Source organism: Castanea sativa, chromosome 9, assembly GCF_040712315.1.
Source record: "Castanea sativa cultivar Marrone di Chiusa Pesio chromosome 9, ASM4071231v1".
Taxonomy (NCBI): domain Eukaryota; kingdom Viridiplantae; phylum Streptophyta; class Magnoliopsida; order Fagales; family Fagaceae; genus Castanea; species Castanea sativa.
In genome coordinates, this window is record NC_134021.1 from 22,481,989 (window position 1) to 22,496,350 (window position 14,362).

The 14,362-nt window shown below is 34.3% G+C and overlaps 1 protein-coding gene across 1 annotated transcript; it reads right to left on the minus strand.

The window, feature by feature from the left end:
* Positions 1 to 8,918: 8,918 nt before the first annotated feature.
* LOC142609424 (L10-interacting MYB domain-containing protein-like) lies at positions 8,919 to 13,420 on the minus strand. Its single transcript, XM_075781006.1, has 5 exons — positions 13,278 to 13,420; positions 10,789 to 11,129; positions 10,570 to 10,708; positions 10,084 to 10,442; positions 8,919 to 10,006 (listed from the first exon to the last, which is right to left on the minus strand). The coding sequence occupies exons 2-5, from the start codon at positions 11,119 to 11,121 to the stop codon at positions 9,278 to 9,280; spliced, it is 1,560 nt and encodes a 519-aa protein (XP_075637121.1). The 5' UTR covers positions 11,122 to 11,129; positions 13,278 to 13,420; the 3' UTR covers positions 8,919 to 9,277.
* Between the last annotated feature and the right edge of the window lie 942 nt (positions 13,421 to 14,362).

A 14,362-nucleotide genomic window follows, 5' to 3' on the forward strand; every position in this document is an offset into this window, starting at 1 on the left:
TGTTGTAATAACATTAATCAAATTAGCCTTAATACTAAATATTCCCAATAATTAATCACAATATAAATTATTTTTTTTTTAAACCTAGCAAATAATCACAATATGTAAACTAATAAAAAAAATAAACAATATTCCCAATATATAACATAACACAATAAATAAATAACATTTTATATAAAACATTACCAGTGAAAGAGTGTTGTGAGAGTGGATTAACTTTGTTGAGGTGATTGTTGTGTGAAAGAGTGTGACAACTGAGGAGAGCTATGAGGGAAAGTGTGAGAGCTATTGAAGCTGAGGGAGAGAGTGTGTGAGTGTGACTGAGTGAAAGGGACGGGTAAAAGGGGGAAAAAGGCACCGTTGGGACCTATATGCTACACGTGGGGGGCTGGGCACCATTCATGGAAATCAACTTCTTTAGACTTGGTTTCCATTTAAAGAAATCGAGTCTAATAGGCTCAAGTTCAAGATGCACGCGGCCAAAAAGAGTGAAAAAGGCACTGGTGGGACCCACATATAAATCAAGTATATTAGGCTCGGTTTTCTTTTAAGAAAACTCGAGTCCAAAAGACTCGATTTTAGTAAACCAGAAATCGAGTCTATAGGACTCAATTTGCATGCCTACATGGATGATTTGTCCACCTCAGCTGCTGCCGCGATGGAAAAATCAAGTAAGTTATACTCGATTTATAACTCCAAAATTGAGTCTATTGGTCTCGAGTTGTTAGACAGCAAAATAGTTTCAAAAGTGTGTTAACTAACAAAATAGTTTAGGGGCCTATTTGGCAGCCCTACTCAAACATAAAACTACACATTTTAAACACACTAACACACATTTCTACACACTTTTTCACCCACATGTATATCAAAAACACCCAAAAAATCTTACTCAAACTCCCTTACCAAACACCCCCTTAGTTTTTAGTGTTATTTTCCAAAAATACCCTCTTTGCCTCTCCTTCTTTCTCTCATTGTTGGTGGTGTCTATGTCTATGAGAGAAAAGCCACAGCCACACCTAGTTCAAGAAGCTCAAAATCCATCAAGAAAATCCAATTATTTCAAGCCCAAATCAAACAAGAACCATCTACTTCCATTAATTCAAGTCAGTCTACTATTGAGGAATTGCTAGGGCCTGTTCATCTTGCTTCTTGGAAAAATCACAGATCTAAGGCTCTCACTGCCTCTCTTTCTTTCTCTCTTTCAAACAAACACCTCTATCTCATCCCTTTATCAGATCGTTTGTAATGGGTTTGTTGATTGGTGGTGGTGGTGGGTTTCCAGATCTGTGGTGGTGTGAATGCTGGATTTGGTTGTTGTGTTCAGGCTAGGTTTGGCTTGGATTTTGCCGTGGATTTTTAGATTGGGTTTGGCTTGAATTTTGCCGTGAGTTCAGGCTGACGAAAAGTGAGAAACACGATGGGCTTGGGGTGGTTTGGCTATGGATTTTGCTGAGTGAGAGAACAGAGGGGGAGAATCCATTAATGGGTTTGTGAAAATAATTTAAGTTAGAATAGATACTGGTGTCTCTGTGGCAATGTCTAAGTTTATATCTGAATCTAGGCAAGAGTATTGGGGTTATATAGTAGTATATAAATGGTGGTGGCTATGATGCCACGGTGGATATGGATCTGATGTGTTTGGCCGTGACGGAGAGAGAGAAAAAGGAAGAGAGGAAAATAGAAGAGAATGAAATGAATTGAATTGTTTATAACTATATAGGCGAAAAACTTATTTTAGTCCCTACATTTTTACGAGATTCTCACTTTAGTCCTTAACTTTTTTTTCCACCAATTTTAGTCCCTATCTTGGAAAACGCGTCTTATTTTAATCCCTGACGTTACATCAGAGACAGAAATTGCACAATTGACAAACGGAAAAAATTAAAAATATTAAAATAATGTCCACTGTCACGTGGCTTTCCACGTCAGCCTCTAAATTAAAATAATTAATTTATTAATTTTAACTAAATAAAAAAATTAAAAATAGAAATAAAAACCAAACCAGCAAGAACAACAAATTTAAAACCCAGCAAATTTAAAACCCAAAAAATTAAATTCAAACCCATATTTCAAACCCCCACACCACCAAAGCATCAAACACAAAAATCAAATCCAGATTTTCGGCCCCAAAACTCAAAACTCAAAACCCAAATTTTCTTATACTTTCTGAGAAACCAAACACAAACCTCAGATCCAAACCTTAGAGTTGAAACCAAACCACCTCCAACCTGTGATCCAAAACTATCAAACCCAAATGAAATCAACCTCACCTGACAACAAAACCATCTCCTCTCTTAGCCAACGCTGCTTTCTTCTTGCTCGTGTTTGCCTAGGATGTGGGTTTGCATGGAGGTGCTTTCATGGTGGAGATCGTGGGTCTTGGGTTTTGGGTCTTTGGTCATGGAAATCGTTTTGTAGATCGGTGGGTTTGGGTTTCTTGCTCATTCTCAGTACAAAACTCATCGAAGAAGAAGAATCGTAGCGTTGTTGTTGTTGTTGTTATTCTTCGTCTTCGTCTTCATGAAGCTCTTTCCGACTTTGCGTTCTTTGTCGCCTCTCGCGCCATATCGCTTCAAGACCACGAGAAAGAACCAATCCTCATTGTTGTTCTCGCGATCGCTTCAAGACCACGAGGAAGAACCAGTCTTTGCTGGTGGCGACTCGCGCCATCTCCTCCCACTCTGCTTGTACCGGCGTCGAGGTAGATCGAGAACTGGTGCGGCGATATTCCAATCTTCCAGCTCAAAATCGATTGGAAGCCCTTGAATTGCAACGACAGGTAAACGAACACGCTTCCGATCTTCCAACGTCAGTGTGGGTATGATGTAGCCGTGGGTATGGTGGATTCCGGAGTGTTTTGTGGTGTGGGGGTTTGAAATATGGGTTTGGATTTAATTTTTTGGGCTTTAAATTTGCTGGGTTTATGTTTTGTTGATCTTGTTCTTGCTTGGTTTTAAATTTGTTGGGATTTAAATTTGTTGTTCTTGCTGGGTTTGGTTTTTATTTTTGTTTTTAATATTTTTATTTAGTTAAAATTAATAAATTAATTTTTTTAATTTAGAGGCTGACGTGGAAAGTCACGTGGACACAGTAGGCATTATTTTAATATTTTTAATTTTTTCCATTTGCTAGCTGTGCAATTTCCATCTCTGATATAACGTCAGGGACTAAAACGAGACGCGTTTTCCAGGATAGGGACTAAAATCAGTGGGAAAAAAAAAAAGTTAGGGACCAAAGTGGGAATCGCATGAAAATATAGAGACTAAAATGGGTTTTTTGCCCACTATATATTAAGAAAATTCAGAAAGTTGGTTATGGTTTCAAAAAATGTCAAAAATAGCCCTAATCTAATTAGATAATCCTTATTCTAAAAAAAAGGGTTAAAATTGTAATTCAGCAAAATTCAAAAAAAAAAAAAAAACTACCAGATAAACTTTTTTCCTAAAAATTAACACACTCTCTAGTTGAATATATCTCATGCACGTCTCATACATTTTTTCCTAAAAACTAGCACACAGTAAATCGAGCATTTAACTATAGAAAAAAAATCTCATCACACGTGCAGAGTACGTGTAATGAGGATAATATTATTTAATGTTGTAGTTTATATTATTTTAATAAGTTGTATATAAAAATAAAAATTTAGATGTTGGGTGAGTTGTACAATGAGATAGTAAAATAGATTTTTAAGGTATGAAATAGAGTCTGGGATGCATCTCTGAATGCTAATGCTAAGGATTTTTAATCCCTAACTTTTGGCACTATATTTTGATTTATTACCTGGTTAAGAGTTTTTATAATATACATGGTATTTCTTCTATAAAAAAAAAAATAGTTCTTATAATTCACTGTTGAGGTCTAAAAAGTCACAATATTGCACTAAGGCCCAAAAAGGGGCACAGAGAATTGAACTTCACAAAAAATAATAAAATACTTGAGCCCGCCATAAAAAAAATAAAAAATAAAAAGGTGGTAGGCCTAAATTCATTAAGGGTTTCAAGGAGGAGCCCAAACCCATAAATGGGTAAGCCTTAGAACTCATGAAATGAAGGGAAGAAGAAAAGCCTAGCCCGCCAAGGTCAAAAAATTGCTAGGGAGCCTAGTGGCAAGAACTAGGCCAGGATACCTGGGGACTGCCAGGAGCTCGGGATCCTCGGGACTTGCAACAAAGTCAGGGTTGGATTGAGACAACTCAAAGGGGGCACCAAGAAACACAAGGAACGAGAATAGATATGTCCTTATCAGCCACCCAATGATGCAGAAATGAATCAGAAGGCTTGGGAACCAACAATTCATGAACAAGGGGCTAGTATCTCTAGGAACCCAAAAAGAAGAACTGTGAAGGGAAGTGGCTGGGAAACTTTCAACCTGGCAGGAAGGAATCGGCTCACTTGGGAAAAAAGACAAAGGAAAGAGAGCCAAAAGCTGAATCTAAAAAGTTGAGGTTTAGAAGCCTTGAAGGAAGAAGGGCCAAAAATCAATTCTCTAAAGACACCCCAGAATAGAAAGACAACAAAAGGCTTTTAGGGAAGAAACAACAAAAGAAGAAAATTATGAGAAATGAGGAAAGGACCAGCCACCAATGTTGCTGGCATAACATTGGTCCTGGTACCCAGGAGATCAAATGAGGGGAATTAGTGGTACCCCGAAAACCCTAGGATGACACTGTAAAAACAAAGGAACAGCCAACAGTGAAGCGGGGGCATTCAGCAACAGTAAATTAGAGCAGAATCATTGAGAAAACTCTGTTAGAATTCAAAAAAAGAAAAGAAAAGAGAGAAAACACCGCCCGGTATCCTCAAACAGCCACTAGAGAGCACACTCGAATTCAAAGGGATTCAAACTTTGCAAGTCTTGGAGGCCTGAAGAGTCATCTAAGTTTGTGATTTTTGAACTTATTTGGACCTTGTAACATATCCTAGTAAGCATAATGTATTACACAATTAAGAAAGTAATGGAATATTTCACATTGTCTTAAGGACTAACGCGTTTATTTTGTGTCTTTCTTTACCACTTTGCCCCTTTACTATTTATTGCTATTCAATACATATATTTCTAGTTTGTTAGCATGCATGTGTTGTAGGATTCATGTTTAGTGCACCATCTGGTTTGTAATTAGCCTATTTAGCTGCAGTGAACCAAGCTCAGTCTCCCAAAACAATAAGTAAAGGGCCTAGAGTCCTTGTTTTCTACTTGGGCTTGGGTACTGTTCAAAAGGACCCACACACTCACCTAATATATTCTAGTTCCAATATTGGCTTCAAATGCCTAGAGTCTTATAACTCAATTAATAATTTTTGGTATTTTCAATAGAAATATTCAAAATTTAAATCTTCCACTCCAAACTATTAAATTATCAAAAAAAGAAAAGAAAAGCATTGACTTCAAACATGGTCCTCTGGACCATTCTAAATTTTTATTAAAATATGTTAAAAATTATCTTTTATAATTCATGTATGATAATCATTATGTGGTATTATATTTAAGAATTAGTTATATTACATGCCATTAAAAAAGGGGGAAATGTGAACATTTATGTTTGATAATTCTGTTTACGGATATATAGATTGTTTGAATATGCTCACAAATATTTTATTTTTTTAATTTTTTTTTTATTGTGCGTATCATTAAACTTGCTTTAGTGTTTTTTTTTTTTTTTTTTTTTTTAAACCTTTACGGAAGAAACTAACTATTACCAAGACCCTTGTGTTTTAATGGCATTGCTCGGAAGAAATTAGATTTAAATCCTCCCTCTCAAGTCTCAACTGATTGTGAGCAGGAAAAAAAAAAAGATTCGTATAAATTCTCTTTTTATTAATAATTAGTGCCTCACATATTCAACAAAAAATACTAATAAATTTATAATAAAAAATTGAAACTTAGAAATGAATAGATGTACCTCATTAAACACATGACAATAAATTCGTATTTTGTTATAAAAAAAGCTACTATTTTTCTTAAATAGAAAAGAATAATAAAAATAACTAAACAAATAATTAAAAGTTTTTCTGAGGTTAAAAGCTAAATGAAGAATATTTTATTTTCTTCTTAAGAATGCCCCACATGACAAAACTTTAAACTATCATAGCTTAGAATAAAACATGAGAACAAAATTATTAGTTGGGAACTTGGAATAAGATATATTGGATACATTTTATTTTGAAGGAATAAATTGAACCTACATATTTAAGAGACCAAAATCGAATCAATAATCCTAAATTTAAAAGATAAAATCCAAACCAATCCTACATTTAAAGGTCCAAAATTGAACTGACCCCATATGGAAAGATAAAATTGTTCCCCTTTTAAAATTTTTGGGACCAAATTTAAACTCTTTACAGGCTCTACTTTGTAGGAAACAACAAATATTGTTTCATGCAATTCAAATTTAACCGTGTAATTTTGAAAATTTTAATATAAAACTTTCTCGTGTATGACATGAATTAACGACTAGTAAATATAGAATTTGGAAGATCCAAAAAAAAAAAACAAAACAGGAATGCGTATTAGGAATAATCAATCACATTCTCACAACCATACCATCTTTATTGAATTTAATACGTATCCTTTACTTTTCCCTCCTACCCAATGAATAGTTTTTTTTTTTCCCTTCTTGGTATATCCCTCTGTTTTTTTTTTAAATTGTTTATTCATACTCTATAGTTTGTTTTGAACCCAAATATACCTGATTAAACTTCTTTTTCTTCCCTTCCCCCTCAACCCCCCCCCCCCCCCCTTTTTCTTTGTAGTTTGTCCTAAAACCCATAGCCTCTTTCTTTCCTTCTTTATCTTGATCTTTGTAATTTCTCCCAAAACTCATAACTTCTTTTCTTTTCTTTATTTAACTCACTTTCTTTAAGAAAATACAAAAAGTTCACTTATGAAAGATAAAATATTAGTAGTATGTATTATATAATGGTTAAAATTAGTACAATTGTGTTCATTTATAAAGCACAAGAAAATTATATAAAATGCTATTTCATATGATTAGTTGATCACTAGATTGTTATATTATCCATTAATATTATCTAGGCGTAAATGCACTTTTAGTTCCTACATTTTGGTGTTTTTTCATTTTAGTCCCTACATTTTAATTTTACCACTTTTAGTCCCTAATTCAATTATCGCGTTTCATTTTGGTCTTTTTCGTTAGCCCACCAACGAAAATTGCTTAGGTGGCAAACTGATGCTGACGTGGCCAATTAAAAAATAATAAAAAATTTTAATTAGCATTTTAAAAAATACCACGTCAGCTTCTAAATACAAAAAAAAAAAATTATTAATTAATTTTTAACGAAATTAAAAAAGAAAATCTAGGTTTTGCCAGATTAGGTTGGAGATTGGGTGAAGAGAGAGAGATCGTAGATCTGGGTTTGCTTACCCAAACAAAAATCTCTAAAGATCTCTTTCTCAGAACAAAATCTCCCTCTCTCTTTCAACTTTCTAAATCTCTAAAGCTCTAAAGTCTCTCTCTCTCAGATCGTGGATTTGGGATCAAAGCTCTAAAGATCAAAATCTTCCTTGGGTGAACCTAGTGCCGAGTTTGTCGTAGGAATTGAGCTTAACATTGAGATCGCCTTCGATCTTCCGAGCCTTTGTTCTCAGTTCCTCCCAACTCAATTCCTATAACTCCAGATTCTGATCCATCATTCAGATCTCCAATTCAGACCCTTCTCTTTCTTTTTCTTTTTTTGATCGGATGGTGAATATTGGTTCAGTTATTGCAGTTGAAAAAACTGTTGGCTATATTTTTTCTTTTTTCCCCCTCAAATCGTGGATTTGTGTGGTCGGTGGAGTGGAGGTGGATGGTTTTGTTCGGACTTGTTGGTGGTGTGGGTGGTCAGTGGAGTGGTGGTGGGAGGTTTTGTTCGAAACTGTTGGTGGTGTGGGTGGTCAGTGGAGTGGTGGTGGGTTGGGTTCTACCAATTTGTTGGTGGTTGCTTGGGTTTGCTGGGATGTGAGATTTGGAGGCTAAAATTTCATTTTACTGGGTTTGAATTTAGTTTTTTGGGTTTTAAATTTGCTGGGTTTGTGTTGTTCAAATATATAATGTGTTCATGTTTAATTTATCAATTTTATCTAGGTTTGTTTTTTTATGTGAATTTTATTATTTTTCTAGGTTTATGGGTTTGATTTGTTGGAGGATTCGGTGGAAGAAAGAGATTTTGAATGAATTTTTGCATGTTTATTTGCTGAGAAAATGTAATAAAAGAAAAGAAAATATTGATTATTTTAATTTTCTGAGCAACCTTCATGTTCTTTCTCGAAGAACATGTTACTCTGTTCTTCCGAAAATAATGAAAAGAAAAAAAAAAGAAAAAATTTTAATTGGTTTATGTTTGTTATTGTGTTCTTTGTGTTTGTGATCTTGTGTTAATAGTTAAATTTGAGTTTATGTATTTTGTTTTTGGTTCTGAGTTTGTGCTTTATGTTCTTGTGTTGATGTTTAAATTTGTAATTGTGTTCTTGTGTGTTCTTGTTCAAAATGAATTAGATCTGAATTGACGTATTTTATTGTTTTTAATTTTGTTTTTTCTTTTTTAATCTCGTTAAAATTGATTAATAATTTTTTAAGTGCTAATTTTTTTTTTAATTGGCCACGTTAGCATCAGTTTGCCACCTAAGCAATTTCCATTGGTGGGCTAACGGAAATGATCAAAATAAAACACGTTAATTGAATTAGGGACTAAAAGTAGTAAAATTAAAATGTAGAGACTAAAATGAAAAAAAAAAAATATCAAAATGTAGAAACTAAAAGTGCATTTACGCTTATTATCTATCAATAATTACTATCTAATATATGTTTTTTTTTTTTTTTAAAAGTCATTTAGCATGCTTTTGGGAGAAGATGTTTGGGCGTTTTGCGTTTGGGAGAGGCATTGTTCATGAACCAGCCATGAAGTGAAAAACGCAATAAGTTTTCAGCAACAGTGTTTTGCTCTTTTAAAATTATTTTGCTACAGTGTTTTTAGCAATAAGTTTTCAATTTTCAACAAAAACAAACGGTATTCAAACAGACCCTTACTTCAATCTAAATCAATTGTACTTTGCACCGAGACTCCAAAAAGCCTTTGTGGGCGCATACTCATGCGAAAATCTGTACCTTTGTCTCTGTGCCATGAAAAGCCCCTTTAGCCTAAAAAAGAGACTGGGGATGCTTGGTGCCCAAAATTAGCATGACCCAGAAAATCTGACCATGAGCTGTAATACATACTTTCACCCCTACAGGAGGGGGGGGGGGGGGGGGGGGGGGAAGAATTAAAGAAAAAATCAGCCACTAAGGACGGAGCTTCCTCACTAACCACTTCTTTCGCAGAGGGGCATCCAATGCTAAAAACATCCTGGCTCTTTTCTCATCCTCCAAGAAGTCACAAGCATCCAGTAATAGATCATCATCCATGTCTGGTATAGCCTGGAGCACATCAATCACGTCCTCTGTCGATATAGAGTTCTCTTGCTTTTGTTTCTTTGTTAATGACGTAACTGCAACTGCCATTTCCCTTAGAACATCTGCCATACCATCTTGAATTCTTCTTGCCTTTTTAGACAGTTGAAAAGTTTGTGGCATGTCAGGCTGAAGCCTCTTCTGTTGTTCACTAACATTCTTATCACCTCCTGAATGTAAGGCTACTTCATTTTTTTTGGATGAATGATGCTTCTTCTTACCAACACCGGAATCTAATGCTTCCTCAACTTTTCTAAATGAATGATGATGCTTCTTATTAACGCCTGCTTCTAATGCTTCCTCATTTTTTCTGGATGGATGATGCTTCTTGTCACCACCTGAATGCAATGCCTCTTTATAAGCATTGTTTGTGACATTTTTGTTATCAACAAGCATAGCTTTTCCATGGATATTCTTCTTCCCTGGGGCTTCCTCCACAAGACGTGACTTGCAAGATGGTGTATTGTTTTTCGTAGTAGTAGCTTCATTACCACATATGATGGACATCTCAGAATAGTATGGCATTACTTTATTTCTGAACATCCGAAAGTTGTGGTGTGCCTGCATTTACAAAATGTAAGCTACTTGATGCAGAATTTTTTGAAATAACAAAATAGATAATGAAAAAACCTTTGTACCTTGAGATACTTGTTCCAGACCCAATCATCACCTACCACTTTTTGTTGTATTTCATCCCAACTGAATCCCTTTTGAGTAAGTAGAATCTTTATGCTACTGTAATGCCTCCTCAAGATATTATAACGATTTTTCAAGACCACCTTACCATACTGGAAGCCAAATTTAGTATTAAATGACATGATCATGTGCGCCCACGCTTTCTTCTTAAACATACGGCCAATTTTGCTCCCTTTATGCACCTGGTCCAGCATTAGTTCTACAAAAAATTGGTCCATGGTCTGTGACCAGTCGATTTTTGAATGATCGTCACTAGAGGAGGCTTTGGGAGTTTTATGAGTTTTAACATCTGTTGTTTTTGCTGCAAATTTTGAGAACATGTAACAACAAATAAATTTGCAGGCTGTTTGCAGACATTAAGTAGGTAGGAAACAAGTACTATTAAATATCACAAAACTTGAAATTGATGAATAATCTGTATTGAGTACCTTCATCATTTTTTTCAAAGTCTACATCGAAACATGAAAGACTGTATCTTCCATCAGCAACTGCATGCCCACATATTATGCACAGCTCATTATAGTGTGGCACAACTCTGGTTCTGTATGTTACCATATCCGGGGGGGCCTGCATGTAGCATATGCAAGCTAATTGCATTTTGAAATTTCAAATATGTAGTTATGAAAGGTTTAGGAAGAATTGTGTACCTTGATGAACTCAGCCCATACGTTATCATCAGCTGTTACCATATGCAGTGTTTCATCCCACTTGAACCCACTTTGATCAACAAGCATCTTTATCTCATTGTATTGCTTCCTAAATCGTTTGTATCTGTTTTTCAGAACATCTGTATCGTACTTAAATCCAAATTTTGTATTAAACTGTGCAATCATCTCAGCCCATGCTTGTTTGCTAAATACATGTCCAGTTTTATTCCCTCTGCGAACTTGGTCTAGCATTTGGTCAATAAAATATTGGTCTTGGGATGGAGTCCAATTAGCCCTCAAACTATCATTGATTATAAAGGAATCATCATCCATTTCCTCACCTGCAACTCAAGGAGATCTGCAAATTAAGCACATGCTTCCAAAATACAATATGCTTAGAGATATATTAGTCATTGTAGTCATACAGGCCATATGAACAACACTGTAATTGTAATACAAGTTCAGCACCTGATTTATTGTCTAATTAGCAATTCGATATTATCACTCCCTGGTCCTCGCAAAACAATAAATATTTTTAAGTCATGCTTATTCCTCTTGCTTCTACTAAAAAAAAGGCAGAAAAAGCAAGCTTCTACCATTCTTGCAATTTTTTTCTTGTTGAAAGTACTTCAGAATCATATTATGATGGTTAACATGTTATTTAATAGACTATAGTTCCAGATATCACAAAAGGTAGTTCCCCAACTGGCACCAAGCCTACTAGTGCATCTCATCTCACTTTTATGATCACTTATTGATTATTCCACTCAGTAAGCGAGAGAGCGAGAGACCATGGATTAAAATAGTAACATGCACTTTATGCATTAACAACCCAAAAGGTGGTAATTGCATGAGATATATTTAATAAGTAGAGACTTGGTCAAAAACAAAAACCAAAGGCATACTTCATATATTCTTGGATCAATACGAGATTCTTTTGAAAAAGGAACCCAATACAGGGGAACTATAAAGGGCTTTTTGGGAACTTATGTATATTGGATATCACCCATCAAAGAAATAAATGGTGTGTGCAACTGTGTATCTAATAGAAACATAGGACATACATTCAAACATTAATATGTAGATGATGACATCAATTTCTGTCAGATGTAGAGATCAAGAAAACAAATGTAGATACTGGATAACCTAATAGGAGAGCATAATCTAAAATAGGGGACAGACTTTATCCTATATAATCAAATTTACAGGAATGTTTTTCCATCACTCGTCTATGCCCTGATGCTACTGCATACAAAATGCTTTTTCTTTTTTCTTTTTTCTTTTTTCTTTTTTCTTTTTTCTGATTAGCCATACAAAACACATCCCAACAAAGTATACACTACATCTCTTGAGTAACAATGTAAAATCTTTTATATTTTTCTCAGCAACTTTTGCTACTCACCTATCGATATATAAATGAGTACCACTTTCCCTAAAACAAGATATTTGTGGTACCCACTTGCATGGTGCAAAAACATCACATTCACTCATTGTTCAAGAAACTTCTTGGCAAAAGATTGGATAAAGTTTTGATGTTTGGAATTGAGTTCCTGTTAATGTAAACATTTCTATGTGATTGGTAACATTAATTGGCACATTTTTCAAAAAATCCTTTTAAGCTATTGCAATTTTGTTTATTCCTGAAAGCACATAATTGTATCAAATCCTATAACCATTGACTAGATAGCAAATCACAGAGTTGGAATAATGAGAACTATAAAGTTTAACAAATATATAAAAGTTTCTTGGCCAGATAGCCTCTCTGCTAAACCATTCAACCTTTCAAATTTCTACCAATACTGAGGATTTCAAACTCGGACTTGCAAATTTGCTAACTAAACCACACAAGGGCATTTTGATCTTGTATTTCCAATAAATGAAGAGAGTAAACCCAAAACTTATCTGAATTTATACATTGTTTAGTCTAACTTAATCGCTATCTAACTATTATACAATTTAAAGCTCTAACTCAAGACTCTGAGCTTTGCTTTAAGACAATTTCGATTTTTTTTTCCCCCCAAAATTAAATTAACATGAATGAATAATTGCCCAGAATGAGAAACCAAACATTTAGCCCCTATGTTCAATTCAATTCAATTCTCATTGAATAAAAGTGACCCTTTTTGCACTAACCCTCCAAACAGACAAAATTACCAAACACTAACCACACCATTTAGTGGGTGAAAACTATATGTTCGGTTTCTGAGAAAAAAGGGAGAAACTTTTGTCATTCTACACTTTCTTTAATATTTCCCTCAATTTCTCAGCAGCCAAACAGGACACACAAGGCAAATATGAATTAAGAAATTAGGAAGCAGTTTGAATTTCTTATTAGTTTACAAAACTGAGAGTATGATTAAACAGCAATGCTCGTGTTTGGATGCCAAAAAACAAAAGTGTTGGAATTTATAAGAAATCAAAAAACAGATAAAGCAAATGAATGGAAAAAAGAAAAGCAGTTAAAATTTTAAAGAAAGAAGAAGAGGTACCTCAAATTCTTTGGCACAGAGGAAGAAGAAGGACTGGTAAAGGGAAAAGCTTGTGGTGGTGTGGGTGGCAAAAAGATGAGGAATAGGATTATCCCAGAATAAGAGAAGAGTTTGGTATTGTTTGGTTGTTTGGTTGTTTGGTTGAGATTGGTTTACCTATTACCTAAATAAATAAATCCCTACGATACAGCACACTCATGACTCATCGCCATCGGGTAACTTTTGCCTTTTGGTACAAATGACATGACATGGAGTCGTGGATGATGGATGGATGTAACGAATGGGATCCTTGGTCTTTGTTTTTCGTTGCTTGTCGTTTAATATTATCATGGCTTTTTTTTTTTTTAGAAGAAATTTTATCATGACTTGAGATTTATTGTATGGAAAAGGTTTGGTTCCGAATTTGGGTTCCAATAGGAAAATTACATGTGTCCCATGAAATGTATTATTTGTTTGATCGGTTGAGTTGGGCTTAAGTGAGTCATATACATTCCACATAACGATAACAAAAATCATCTTCTTATTAGTAGTTAGAGCCATATTTTGTCTTTATTTTGTTTCTTTTTTTATAAATTATTAAGGTCAAAGTTTTACTCTAAATATATTTGAAACTCTCTTGCTCAAATCTATCATGTGTAGTTTTTAATCATATGTCTTTTTAAATAAGTTATATATATCTTGTTTAAACAATACATATGAATAGTATTATAAATCGTCACATGATAGGTTGGAAAAGATAGCTCAAAACATGTTTAAAAGTAAACTTTGTCTACTTATTGATACAATTAATTAAAAATCATGAGTAAGATACATAAATGATTTTTTTAGAATCATTATAGTGAAATGAATTCCAGAATAGGAATTACTTGTTTCTTTTTCTTTTATAAATAGCGAAAATATATTTTTGATTCCTACGTTTTGGTCATATTTCTATTTTGGTCCCTACTTTTTAATTTTATCACATTTAGACCCCTAAAATTAAAAAGTGATCTCATTTTAGTCCCTATCATCATCTTATTAATGGAAATTGTCTACTGTTAGCGCAGTATATGCTGACGTAACCATTAAAATTATATTTCAAAAAA